Source organism: Alnus glutinosa, chromosome 12, assembly GCF_958979055.1.
Source record: "Alnus glutinosa chromosome 12, dhAlnGlut1.1, whole genome shotgun sequence".
NCBI classification, from domain to species: domain Eukaryota; kingdom Viridiplantae; phylum Streptophyta; class Magnoliopsida; order Fagales; family Betulaceae; genus Alnus; species Alnus glutinosa.
In genome coordinates this window covers 22,931,344-22,945,023 of record NC_084897.1, presented here as the reverse complement: position 1 = coordinate 22,945,023, position 13,680 = coordinate 22,931,344, and the positions used below count along the sequence as shown (strand labels likewise).

Sequence of the window (13,680 nt, the reverse complement as noted above, 5' to 3'; positions counted from 1 at the left end):
GGCTGTTTGGAGTTTTCGAGTCTCCCCCGGAATTATTCCGGTGGTGGAGTTTTGCCCTCCTTAGTCCGTTTGGACTACAGAGGTTTGTGTAGTTTTTTTAGTTTTTTGTTTCTTTGGTTGACAGGAAAACATCCCAGTGAGGCGTCGGAGGGGGAGATTCCGCCGTTTCTGTGGTTGGCGGAAGTTTTGGTTGGGTCTCAATTTTTTCATCCTTTGAAGCCAGATCTGCGCTGTTCCACAGCCCCCCAGGCGACACGCGCCCCCTTTCCATGCTCATCGTCTTCCTCTGGTCCAGACGCTGCCTTCTACGGCCGGGGTGCTCAGCGGTTATCGGCGCGTGGTTTCCATGCGCCAGGGTGCTCTTCTCATTTTGGCCGCGCGTATGGGCACGTTTCGTGTCATAGCCGTGCAGGGTGGTTTCCCAGGGGTTTTCATGCTTTAGGCAGTTGCTGGGTTGGCCCCGAGGCGGCGCGTGTGCTGCACGCGCCGTCTCCGGTGGGTGTTTCCTCCGTCGGCAGCTCCTGTGTTTGGGTGTTTTTCTGCTTCTACAGAATGTATTTAACAGTTTTGCTTTGGGTTTAATTTAGCCTAGTCTTTGCTTGTAAGCACAGCTTTGTGACCGGCTCCATAGTGCATAGAGTTTCATATCTTAACGCAGAGGCACATTGCTGTTGATTAGGCTTATTAGTAGCAGCTGTTGATATATTCTGTGTTTTGGGTAACTGTTATGTGACTCCTGTATTATGTTGAGTCTCTGATTCCTTGTAATCTGTACTTCCGTTACCCTTTGGGTGTTTTTAATGAAATGTTTACACATTCCCCTAAAAAAAAAAAAGTTAGAATGTTTTAAAGTTTATTGTTTTTGAAAAAAGTAAAGATAGGATTGCCAAACAAGCCGAAATTTCAAAATCTAATTGCATCATTTTCTTCTATTTACGAGGGTCAACCAATTTTTGAGCAGACCGCTTTGCATTATGACTTATTGCTAAAGAACGATAATATGAACGAGTTACTCAAACAAATTAATTGATTATGAAGATGAGAAATTATAAAAGTTGAACAAGTTTTCTTTTTCTTTTTGAGATAAAGTATTTGTAGTAAAACTTGAATCCATTCTAACACTTTTTGAAGGTTCAGGTGATATTTGGTAATAATTTTCTATTTTCTATTGAGGATGGGTAAAATGGTAAAAAAAAGTAAAATGATTATTTTACCATTTTTAAATATACTAACCGGTTCTTAGAATCAGGAGGATGAAGCGCATATCGGGCTTTACATCTCCTAAAATTTTAATGAAATTATAAATTTTAAAATTGCAGATTTCTTCTGGTCATTCTTTTCTTTAGACAGAGAGAGAGAGACAGAGCGCGGCGTGGTCATCCAATTCAAACCCTCAGAGAGAAATGCTCCACCAAACGGCAACCGCCGACTCTCTCTTCGCTTCGGATCTCAGCTTTAGACCGCGTTTGGCTCCGCCAATAAGACCAACCGCACTGAGCTTCCCCATGGACCACGGTACCCAAGAAAAGCGTCTAACCAAGCAGCCTTCCAAGCACAAAAATCCACTCTTGGCTTGCGGGGCGGCGCGTGACAGTCACGAGACCTCGCCCAGTTTGTAAGCTGCAATGAGCGCTTTTGTTTCGGAAACTTACTTCTCTGCTTTATAATATTGGAATTTGAATAGATGAGGCACTGTTTGGCTAGCATGTAGACCCAAAAGCTCAGAAATGTTTTTGGGCTTTTAGAAGATACAAAAAATTAAAATAAGAAAGAAAATAGTACTTAGGAAATGCTAAGCAAGCGTTGCCTTAGTACTTTTTTTTTTACCAGGCTGATGATTAACAATCTATTTCATCTTTTAGATAATAAACTTTTTTTTTTTTTGCCTATTGTGTGGTGAATAGTTGTCTTGATATGATTATGTATTAATATTATTTGTGCTGGGTCTTTATCAATGTTTGAAACAGTCAAAGAATAAGAAAAGAAATATGCAATCTTATGTTACATGTTTTGTCTTCAAAAGTATCTAATTTCTGTAATAATAATCAACGAAAATGTGAAATTAAGTAATGAGACTTCAATTCTTTTCAACATATTTATTGGCTACCACTCTTCGCTTGCTGGAAAGGGCATTTTGGTAGGATTCAAAATGCTGCTACGTGGAAGATGGTTCCATCTTGCCTTATGTGGTGCCTCTAGTGGGAAATAAATGATCGGAAATTTGAAGACCATGGACGGACAGTGGTGGAGTTTTTTTTTTTGGAGAAATGCTTGGTGTCTCACTCCCATCCAAGCCTTATTTATGTGGACCAATAATGTGAGAGATATTAGAGAGAGTGTAGTGGGAGCCTTATTTTTTAACAACATTATTGGTCCACGTAGACAAGGGTGGGATGAGAGTGGGACACCAAGCATTTTTTTTTGTGATAAGTAATAAACCAATGTGGTGGAGTTGAAAATATTTTTTCTTTGAGACTCTTTTCCATTGGACAACTGTTTTAGACTTAAATTTTTTCCAGCTTTGATGTTTTCTTATCTTCTTTCTTCTTGTAGCTAGTTGTTTCTCTCATTTACTTCCTGTACTTAGTTGCGCCTTTTGCGCTCTTTTATAAATTATGTTTACTTGTAAAAAAAAAAAATTATTGGCTACTGCATGGACTTATATGAATGAACCTAGTGATATTATTGAAAATTATTTGGGAGGTGAAAGATTTATTTAACACAGAATCTGCCGCTACAATAATTGTATGTGTAGGAAAGATGATGCAACTGTACATGGACTATCTGATATGATTGTTGGAGTTCTGGGAGGAGGGCAACTGGGTCGTATGTTATGTCAAGCAGCGTCAAAAATGGCCATTAAAGTAATGGTCTTGGATCCGCTCGAGAATTGCTCAGCAAGTGCACTTTCTTATCATCATATGATCGGAAGCTTTGATGACAGTGCTATGGTCCGGGAATTTGCAAAGAGGTTAAATGTGTATGAGATTGATGACATTATGTTTATACCCATTGCCCTACATCTTTTGTGATTATCTGGTAATAATACGTCTATGTTCTTGGTAGATAGATGCGGAGTATTAACCATAGAAATTGAACATGTTGATGTTGCGACCCTAGAGATGCTTGAGCAACAAGGAGTGGATTGCCAACCTAAAGCCTCTACTATCCGAATAATTCAGGTATGCCTTTCTCTATGTTTACAATTTTTGTCTCTAGTGCCATCATGTAGAACATAACTACAAATAAGAAGTTGTATGGATTCATTTCCTTATGGATGAAGCTTTTTCTTTTTGAGGAAATACCTTCTATTTTATATCAACATAAATGGGGATCCTTGTGGATTTTTGGCGCTGCAGTAGATACCCACCCTTCCTTTAATTTAGGTTTTTCTTGCAAGTACTTGTTTTTGTGAAATAATTGTCAGATGTACACGATTTAGATAACAATGTTTAGTTGTCAATGTGCTACAAATGTTTTTCTTTCAACCTCTTTTAGGTTTAGTTGGCAGTGTTCTAAAGCTGTTTTCTCCCTCTTGTTATACTAAAATGAATGATGATTTTTTGTACATATTGATTCATATATCTTTGAAATAAGATGTTGATTATACATTTTTTGATTCTTACAGGACAAACATCTCCAAAAAGTTCATTTTTCTCAGCATGCCATTCCACTTCCTGAGTTTATGCAGGTTGGCTACATTTCATTAGTGTCAAAAATTGAAGGATTTAGCTAATCATTTCACCTTTTACATTTAATATCCATTGAAGATATTTTGATTCATTGATCATGAAACATGGCTAAGACAGATAGATGATCTTGAAGGAGCCAGGAGAGCAGGTGACCTGTTTGGCTATCCTCTTATGGTTAAGAGCAAAAGGTTGGCATATGATGGGCGTGGAAATGCTGTTGCTGGCAATGAAGGGGAACTCTCTTCTGCTGTAACTGGTAACATGTTCAGTTACTAAAGATTAAGTACTATAATTGTAGGAATTTCTTATAATTTAGTATTCAAATTGAATGATAAGCATGTAATGCCCTACTTATCTTTTTTGCTGCCATTAATAAAAGAAGCAAATTATTACCTTTTCTTGTTTGGTATTCTACATATGTGTTGAGTTGAAAACATTATGGCTGGAGAGAAGGGTATAATCTAATTTTCTTTTTAGAACTTTTTCTTTTTCTTTCTTTATGTTAAAACTAATGAACCAACATTGAGGAAAACAAAACTGTTTAGGTGAAGGCTGCATTTATGCAATCATATATGTTATTCCTTTTCATGATGTACTCCTTCATATATGTTATAAGGTTTTGAGGAATATTGGCAATTTCTTTTACTCCTTCCTCACTAGGGAACAGACATTAGAATATTTTGGAGCTTATGAGTATCTTGTGTGTGTGTGTGTGTGTGTGTTTAACTTCATATATGTTTAGCTCTTGCTTTTGGGTGTTTCTCTTGTATATTTAGTCACATGATTCAAGGGTTTCCTTTTTTTGACATGGAATTTATCACCTTTCCTTTGGAAGAGTATTTAGCGGAATAAGGCTCCCTTGAGAGTAGCTTTCTTTGCTTGGTCGGCTGCCTTAGGGAAGATCCTCATCATGGATAGCCTAAAGAAACAACATATCATTGTGGTTGAGTGGTGTTGCATGTCTAAAAAGAATAAGGAGTCAGTGGACCATCTTTTCCTCCATAGTGAGATCAGAGGTGTTCTTTGGAATACTATCTCAGCAGTGTAGGGCTGGTTTGGGTTATGTCTAGAAGGGTGGTAAATCTCTTTGCCTGCTAGAGAGCGCAAGGGGGTAGGTTCAGCTTGATGTAGTTTGGAAGATGATTGCGCCTTGCCTAATGTGATGTTTATGGAGGGAAAGAAACGATCGTAGTTTTGAGGGCCATAAAAGGACCTTAGTGGAATTAAAGGCTTTATTCCTTAAGACTCTATTATATGGATTGTTGCCTTAGATTGTAGTATTTCAAACTTTCATGCTTTCTTAGATCTTTTCTCTGCTACTAGCTAGGCTTTTCTATTGTATACTCCCTGTGTACTTGGGTTGCGCCTTTGCGCTTATTAATGAATTTGCGATTAGTTAAAAAAATTAAAAAATAAAACAAAAACAAAAAAAAAAAACCTTCCTCATCCTAGCTACCTTTTATATCTATGTAGTGTTTCATGTAGCCCATCTTCCTACCATTTTCTAGATATTTCTCTTTTTCTTGATTAGTAAACCCACTTGCAACGTCTTGTTTTCATGAACCAATATTTTATGTTTTCAAATTTGTCAATGGACACTTGCATTTCCTTATTAAGTTTGGGACTTTTTTGCAGCTCTTGGAGGATTTGGTCGTGGTTTATATGTTGAAAAGTGGGCACCTTTTGTAAAGGTTAATGAGCATATACTATTTATTTATTTATTTGTTTTTGTTTTTGTTTTTTTTTATATGTTTCTATCTGTATGTATTTTGAAATTTATGCATATATTTATACTGTAATGTGTTACACATATATTCCAAACTTCTGTTGATATGCATACGACTTGTTGGCAACGTACGTGTACTTCTGAAATAATAACTTAGTAGGTATTCTCTGAAGTTTTGCACTTACACATCCAAGCTTGATTTACTGCAACTTGCCCCACACATGTGACGTGTTTTCCATCCACATTTAATGGCCCAATCTAACCCAGGGTGCCACTCAGAACAAAATGGTAGTTTGTAGGGGCGAGTTGCAGTGAGTCAAAGTTTAGAGGTATGATTGCAAATGGGGTGGTAGTTTAGAGGGACAAAGTGTAATTTACCCTTATTTATAATAGAAGAAAGTAGCGAGCTTCCAATTTTTCTTTTGGGTATTGTAAATTGTGTGTCCCACATCAACTTCCTTCAGAAAAAAAAAAAAAAAAAAGGATGCTTATGAAATTAAAACAATTCTTTTAGCCACTTCTATTTTGCACATCATATGGAAAATACAAGTTGCTAATCTTGAAATCTCTTTTCAAAAACTTTTGTATATTTTACTGATATTTTGCCGTCAAAGCTATGTCTGCTAAAGAACCATAATAAAGTAATTCTCTTCAGCTTGATGCATAAAATTTTAATTACTTTCTTTAGGCTAGAACTCCTCTCCATTTTGACTTCCAAGCATTTGTATTTGGTTGCTTTTATATAATTTTGAGGTCTATACAGAACTCTGATTATAGTGCTGCAGCTTTTATCATTAGGATTTTAGGGTCATTTCTGTACTGAGGTTGCTTTTAATTTGATGAAAGTAAATTTTAAATCCATAAGTTTAGACCCTATTCAGGTCTTGCTTTCATATGATCAAATTTCTTTAACATTCCCTTTTTTGATATGTTCGGATATGAAACCCTTTATTTGTTTATAACTATCTTTTCTTTTTCCTTTAGAAAGTCTAAAAATGTAGCATCTTAATAGGTTTTCTTTACTTCTTTTTTGGGAAATAACTTTAGGAGCTCGCTGTCATTGTGGCTAGAGGAAGAGACAATTCTATTGCGTGCTATCCTGTTGTTGAAACCATTCACAAGTAAGATGTAGATTCAGTGTTTACATTGTCCATTTCCCTTTATGGTTTAATCATAAATAATCTAGAAGTATGTGAAAAGCATTCACTTGATGGTATTGACATTTTAACTTGTGCAACCGTGTACATCTCAATGAGGATCTTTGATCTCTTGTAGGGAAAACATTTGTCACATAGTCAAGGCACCTGCTAATGTGACATGGGAGATTAGGAAACGTGCTGCTGATGTTGCCTACAGAGCTGTTAGCTCGTTAGAGGGCGCTGGTGTATTTGCAGTAGAATTGTTTTTGACTGGGGATGGTCAGGTTGTCTGCTTCTTTCTTTGAGACTGCTAAATTATTGATTACTTCTTGACGCTACATTGACTCTTTTTTTTTTCTTTCAATCTTTGGCTTCAGCAATTTTCTGCTTTTGGCTAATCAATTCATGTTCTAAACTCTCAACAGATCCTGCTAAATGAAGTGGCTCCTAGACCTCACAATAGTGGTCATCACACAATTGAGTCCTGCTACACCTCACAATACGAACAACATTTGCGGGCTGTTGTTGGTCTTCCACTTGGTGATCCATCAATGAAAGCTCCCGCTGCCATCATGTACAATATACTGGGTGAAGATGAGGTGAAGTTCTTTTCATTTCTATTCCCATTTTTTCCCCTCCTAGTTTTTTTCTTTCTTCAATCTAATATTTGATTTGTAACAAATAAGTTGCATAAATTTTACCTTTGGAACCATTTGGTTAGATGTGCTTTTGAGAGCAACTCCAGCTGAGTAGCTAAAGAGTTCATAATAGCTATATTTAGCTATTATGAGCCCTTCGTCTCTAACAAATTAGCTTCAGAGGAGGCAAAGTGCAATTTTTGCTACAGTGAATAGCAAGAAGTCGCCGTTCTTAGTTGCAACTTCTTGCTATTTACTATAGCACAATGTTCAAGGTTTTTTTTTTCTTTTTTCTCCCTCTCTCCCTTGGTTGCTGTCATCGTCGAAGGGCTTCTCCTTTTGGAAGATGCATCACTTCTTCAAACTCTTCTTCTGCATGAACTCGTTGTCTACCGCGCAAGCCACAAAAGATCTCAAAACTAAAAACATATAAGAACAAACAGAACCTGAAGAGATCAGAGTGTGCTATAGGGTTTATCTGTCACGGTTCTTCACAAACACGGACCAAAATTTCTCTCATCATATCTCAGTCTGAATCCATCTTTTCTGAACAAAACTAACGTAACAAAACATTGTAAAGAACAAAAAAATTTGGGAAAGGTGGGGACGAAAGTAATCTCTATCATTTTGTTGCAGTTTTTCTCTCCTCACCTGATCTTGCTTCTGTGGCTTGCAATTGTTGTTTTTATGGCTTCTGTGTTTGGGAAAGTCAGAGAGGCCTTTTGAGAACAACGATGACAATGGAATATGTTTTGGGGTTCGGATTCTTTTGTGTAGGATTAAAAGAGGCTTTTCAACGGTAGGTTAGAAAACAATAAAAAAAAATATTGAAAAAAATATTTTAAAAAAATAGAGTGGAATAGATAATTTACTGGAGTTTGTTTTGAAAAATGAGTAGGCAAAATAGAAAAGAGGGCTTTTTGAGTAGCTAAAATAGCTCTTGCTGTTGGAGATGCTCTGAGGGAGAGAGAGAGAGAGAGAGATGTCTTGTACTTATGTTGACAGCATGAAGCTGAAGTAATTGGTCTTATATGTAGAGAAAAATTGGAAAATAAATTTCTTCCTGAACTCTGGACAAAAATATACACAGTTGACAACCTATTTCTTGTCATATATCTCCGATGAAAATATTCTACTTGAAGTTTGTTCAAGTTGCACTGATTGTATAGGTTGAAGTCTGTGCTTGAGCTTATGACATTGTATACCATTCTGCACAGGGAAAATTTTAGAAATCTTAATTATTTCTCCATGACACATACTACACATTTCCATCTGTTTTATCTTGTGAACCTTGTAAACGTTAGTGAAAATATGTATCTGAACATGGATATACTACAAAATGTTTTCAAATCTTTTTAGTAAGCATACCTCTTAGAAGATAAAGCAATTAATAGGGTGTCGTCTGCCGTGCCACTTCTTTTTCTTTTCTTTTCTTTTTTATAAAAAAATTTCAGGGTGAGCCTGGTTTCTTTTTAGCACACCAACTAATTAGAAGGGCATTGGGCATTCCAAGGGCTACTGTTCATTGGTATGATAAACCAGGTTATATTCTGCTTACACTCTCTCTCTCTCTCTCTCTCTCTCTCTCTCTCTCTCTCTCACATATTTGACAGTAGCCTGCATTGCCTCAATGACTTTGCAGAAATACGAAAGCAAAGAAAAATGGGCCATGTCACTATTGTTGGGCCTTCTATGAGTGATGTGGAACAACGTTTAAAATCAATGCTGAAGGAAGAAGGTTCTGATTGTCAGTCTGCAGGTTAGTTGCCCTAGTTATTTACTGAATGCCATGATGCTTGTGGACCAAGAAGTAAGTTTTGTCTAAATGCTTTATAGTTTGTGCTCATCATGTCTATTGCAAATATTTTGAAAGTTGCATCTATATGATCTGCCACTTTTATATTTACGGGCTATAGGCTCATGGGTAATACATTCTGCATACAGAAAACAGTCTTTCCTTTCCTGGGGTGGAAAAATGAGGGGGGGGGGGGGGGGGGGGGGGGGGTGGGGGTGGAAGAGGGGTGATTACAGGGAGGCATGGTTTGTCAAACTGCTTGGAGCTTACATTATATGATTTCCTTTTAAAAGATCTATTACTTCTTCCTTTGGCATTGCTGCTCTCATTCTCCACTATTCCTTGGGGGATGGGGGATATCCCACGCTTACATGTAAGCTCTGGCTCTGACTTTGATGATAGTTCCAAGAATTTTCCTTTTGTTTGAAGTTTATGCCTTAAGTTGTTGTGATTTTGAAGAAAGTTTGTTACATTCAAATTACACTAATGTTCTCCTTTCTGAGTGCAGTAACGCCACATGTTGGGATCATTATGGGCTCTGATTCTGATCTTCCTGTTATGAAGGATGCTGCAAAGATTTTGAATATGTTTGATGTTCCTTATGAGGTTTACTTTTCATGAATTTCTTTTTTGGGACTCATCAATCACTGATTCTGTTTTCTTGTATATTCCAGTTCTAACTGAACATGTATTGTAATTTGCAGGTGAAAATAGTTTCAGCACACCGGACCCCTGAAATGATGTTTACTTATGCCTCCTCTGCTCAGGAGCGAGGCATTCAGATTATCATTGCTGGTGCTGGTGGTGCAGCCCACTTGCCAGGCATATTATATCTAAACTACACTCCATAAATACTGTTGTAGTTCCTCAAATGTCTCACTGGCATTAATTAAGCTATGTCATGACTTGCAGGTATGGTAGCTGCACTTACTCCCTTGCCTGTTATTGGTGTCCCTGTGCGTGCTTCTGCATTGGATGGGCTTGATTCGCTGCTATCCATTGTGCAGGTATACCGTTTTTTAACTTCTATGTTATTAGCTTATGGGATGTAAAGTTTTGTGAAGATCCAGTACCCTACAAATACAATCTTAGTCTAGAAAGAATAGATTCATTTTTAATTAGATGACATATCCTTTCTTCTTCTTCTTCTTTTTTTTTTTTTTTAAGTAATGCAATTTATTAACAAGTGTAAATGGGTGCAACCCTAGTACGCAGGATGTAAATAAAAACAGAAATCCACTTTTCACAACATACGCTAAACCGCCATCTTGAAAAGTTCTGTAACATTCTCCCACATTCTCGTCTTTGAAGAGCAGTTCCTCCATTTTCAACAACCATATCACACTCAATTTACCCAAAATCACCGCTCGATAGACACCTTTACTTCTCTCTGCTAACTAAAATCCTCCGTTCCCAACTTCTGACCGTATCTCAAATGACTTTGCTTTGACTTAGAAAAATTCTAAGCATCCCCATTGCTTATTAGTACTAGCTCACGTTATGATGTAAATTCTGAAATCTAAGAGATGCCCTTTTCTTTTTCTTATTTTTTTAGTTCACCTTATTTGATGAGAGCACATTCTATTTAATTCTTCGATTTGCATTGGCAGGAAAACGATATTACTTTGTTCTTTTGTTGTTATTTAGAATTACACATGTTTCCTTGGCACAAATACTCCTAAAATTTAGGCAAGTGGATGGAGGCGATTTTTTTAACCATATTAATCAAATGCAGAATATATGTGGTAGCAAAATAATATCTGAATGGTGGAAGTATGCGGATGCTGCTTAATCATGTTAGTTTCCGCACAATGACTTCCATAGTAGTCAAATAACAGATCATAGAGCCTTAGAGAAAAATGTTGCTTTATTTGTGATCTCCAAGTTCATATTTGATCTCTGTTTCCCCATTTTTTTTCATTGATTTTTTGTTTTTTGTTTTTTTTTTTTCAATTGTCAGGCAGAAAGTCCTAAAACTTTTTTCCTCTTTTATGATTATGCAGATGCCAAGGGGTGTCCCAGTTGCAACAGTTGCAATAAACAATGCTACCAACGCAGGTTTGCTCGCAATAAGGATGTTGGGGATTCAGGATGCTGACCTACTGGCTAGGTTCCGTTCTGATGCGCACTGTGTTATAAACCTAAGAATTGTTAATATATCCTGCATTTACCATCTGGGTTTAACATTATTTGCAGAATGAGCCAGTATCAAGAAGACACAAGGAATGGTGTCTTGACAAAAGCAGAGAAGTTGGAGAAGGATGGTTGGGAATCTTATCTGAATCCGTAAGTACGAAACCGCTCTTCTCCGTGAGTTCAACACTTAACTGTGGAAGTTTGAGTTTGTCCCTCACTGCCACATAAAAGTTCAGAATGAACAGAAGATATGTCCAAATAATGAAGTATCAAGTGGATCAAGATTTTCTACCATGAATACAAATACTTGTTAAGAAAGGACGAGTGCCAATGAAAATTGAGAGGTCAAGAAGGAAAGAAAATAGAGAAAACAGAGAGGGGGGATGGGTTTGGGCGTGGGAAGAATCCCTGTACCCATTGTAATGCTACTGAGCATCTCCAGCAAATGCTTTAAAGGGCAGCCATTTTGACTATCTAACAAATGCTTCAGAGTAAAATGTTTGCTAAAGTATATGAAACTTTCATATGTGAAAGTTGACTGCAACACATTGAACGAATATAATCTTGAGGGCAATGGTTTACCTTTTGTTTTTTCATTGGTTTCTCTCAAAACATTAAACAATAATATTTATACTCTGTTTGTTTTGGCGTAAAATATTTTATGAAAAATATTTTCAGTATTTTTTTTGTATTTGGTGCAACCGAAAATAATGGTCAACACAAATCATTTTTAGTTTGACAAAAAAAACTTCTTTAATTTTTGGAAAACGATTTACGGTTTAAAACCGTAAGTCGTTTTCTGAATTAACTCTTCATTCTTGCACGCACGTTTGTGGGAATTCGCCACCGTCGGATGTTGGATTTTATTGGCGGCCCAAATTTGCGCCGAAAGTTATCGAATTTTAAGATTTGGACACCGGAATTCAACGACACTGGTTGTCGGATTCTTGCCACTTTTGTCTGATTCCGATCATTGTCGTCAGAATCCGGCCGAAAACTGTACATTTGCATCGGATTTTGGCCACCGTAGCTGGATTCTGGCAATTTGAAAATTTAACAAAAAATCTTAACGGATTGGTGAAATCGAAAAAAAAAAATTAAGAGATAAATATACTAAATTAAGACTTTTTTTAAGTTTAGGAAGTAATTACAAAAGCGGCGACAGTTTAGATGGGTTAAATGAAGTTTTTCCTTATTATTTACTTCCTAAAAGTATATATATTTACGTTGATATTTTTCTAACCTTGGCTTGTTTGTAAAACCTAATCTAAACGTCCTTATACCAAATTTTTATGATTAATCTCATTTCCCAACAAAAGAAGTGTACAATCATAAGCAAGAAGTCATTTATGGAAAATTAAGATACTTCTCAAGATTATATGAGATAATTATGTATGTATGATCCTACTTCGTCTATGATGTATCATTCTTAATACCTTTATGAGAAATGCTACGTAAACTCTCACGCTTATACTCTCTTACTTTCTAATATGGTAATTGTAGAAAGAGAAAAATACTCTCTTACTTTCTAATATGGTAATTGTAGAAAGAGAATAAGCACTTGGAAGTAAAAAATGTTGTAATAAAAAACCGACGTGACAACTGCCATCTTAGGGAGAGTAAAAGCACTTGAAAGTGTAAGAGTGTGAGTTTGTATAGTATTTTTCTACTTTAATACTTCTAAGAAGAGAAATGCTACACATATTTCTAAATGTTCACTTTCTAACATAACAGTAAAAATTACCATTAAATGCTACACATTTTCATTTGTCTTTCCCTCCCCCGTAATAATTTTTACTAACTAGCCAAGAACTTCACTAGCAAGAAGAGAATAGTATAGGTGTGGGAACATGTGCTTGTGTTTTTTTTTTTTGGGGGGGGGGATTGGGAGTAGGGATGACAATTTTTGACACGATCCGCAAACTTGACACGAAGTTAAAGGGTTAGGGTTAAGCTTAAAAGGGTTGATCCGTTAGACCCGTTTAATAAAATAGTCATTACAGGGTCAACCCGTTTGACCCATATACTTAAACCTCTTTTTTCTTTTTTTTTTTCAACATTAAAAATTAAATCTAAACAATCATGTTACTTCTCTCTTTCTCTCACTGTCTAAAGAGTAAAGACTAAACTAAAAAAAAATCACAAAAAACAAAACAAGTCTTTTTTAAGTTTAGGGAGTAATTACAAAAAAGGCAAAGACTTAAAAAATTTGCGGAGTTTTTTTTTTTTCTTTCAAGTTTTTGAACTTAGAAGTTGAATGAGAACAAGTAATAATGTTTTATATTTCAACTGTGAAATAATATGATTATATTTTTTTTAGTTTAAATTTGTGTTTATGTTTATGTTTTTATTTTTATTTTTATAGACTTTATTATATAATGGGTCAAACGGGTAATGTTGTATCAACCTGTTATTTAAGTGGGTCGTGTTAAAGTTGAAGGGTCTGACCATTTTATCTAAACAGATCGTGTCAGGGTTGATCCTTAACGGGTTGGCAGGTCAAATATGACGGGTTAAACGGATCGTGTCAATCCATTTTGACAACCCTAGTTGG

General features: G+C 36.2%; 1 protein-coding gene across 3 annotated transcripts; it reads left to right on the top strand.

The window, feature by feature from the left end:
• The first annotated feature begins 1,316 nt into the window (after positions 1 to 1,316).
• LOC133852318 (phosphoribosylaminoimidazole carboxylase, chloroplastic-like) lies at positions 1,317 to 11,806 on the top strand. Of its 3 annotated transcripts, XM_062289056.1 has the most exons (16): positions 1,317 to 1,615; positions 2,756 to 2,971; positions 3,071 to 3,182; positions 3,629 to 3,691; positions 3,810 to 3,948; positions 5,328 to 5,383; positions 6,466 to 6,539; positions 6,694 to 6,841; positions 6,983 to 7,156; positions 8,650 to 8,737; positions 8,838 to 8,954; positions 9,499 to 9,596; positions 9,695 to 9,812; positions 9,903 to 9,997; positions 10,994 to 11,100; positions 11,187 to 11,806. In XM_062289056.1, exons 1-16 carry the CDS (start codon positions 1,404 to 1,406, stop codon positions 11,278 to 11,280), a joined length of 1,911 nt encoding a protein of 636 aa, XP_062145040.1. In that variant the 5' UTR covers positions 1,317 to 1,403; the 3' UTR covers positions 11,281 to 11,806. The 3 variants fall into 3 exon arrangements, with proteins under 3 accessions (XP_062145040.1, XP_062145041.1, XP_062145042.1); XM_062289057.1 differs by lacking the exon at positions 1,317 to 1,615 and having other exon boundaries at positions 2,788 to 2,971; positions 3,067 to 3,182; XM_062289058.1 differs by lacking the exons at positions 1,317 to 1,615; positions 2,756 to 2,971; positions 3,071 to 3,182; ... (3 more) ...; positions 6,466 to 6,539; positions 6,694 to 6,841 and having other exon boundaries at positions 7,090 to 7,156; positions 8,650 to 8,723.
• The last annotated feature ends 1,874 nt before the right edge of the window (positions 11,807 to 13,680 follow it).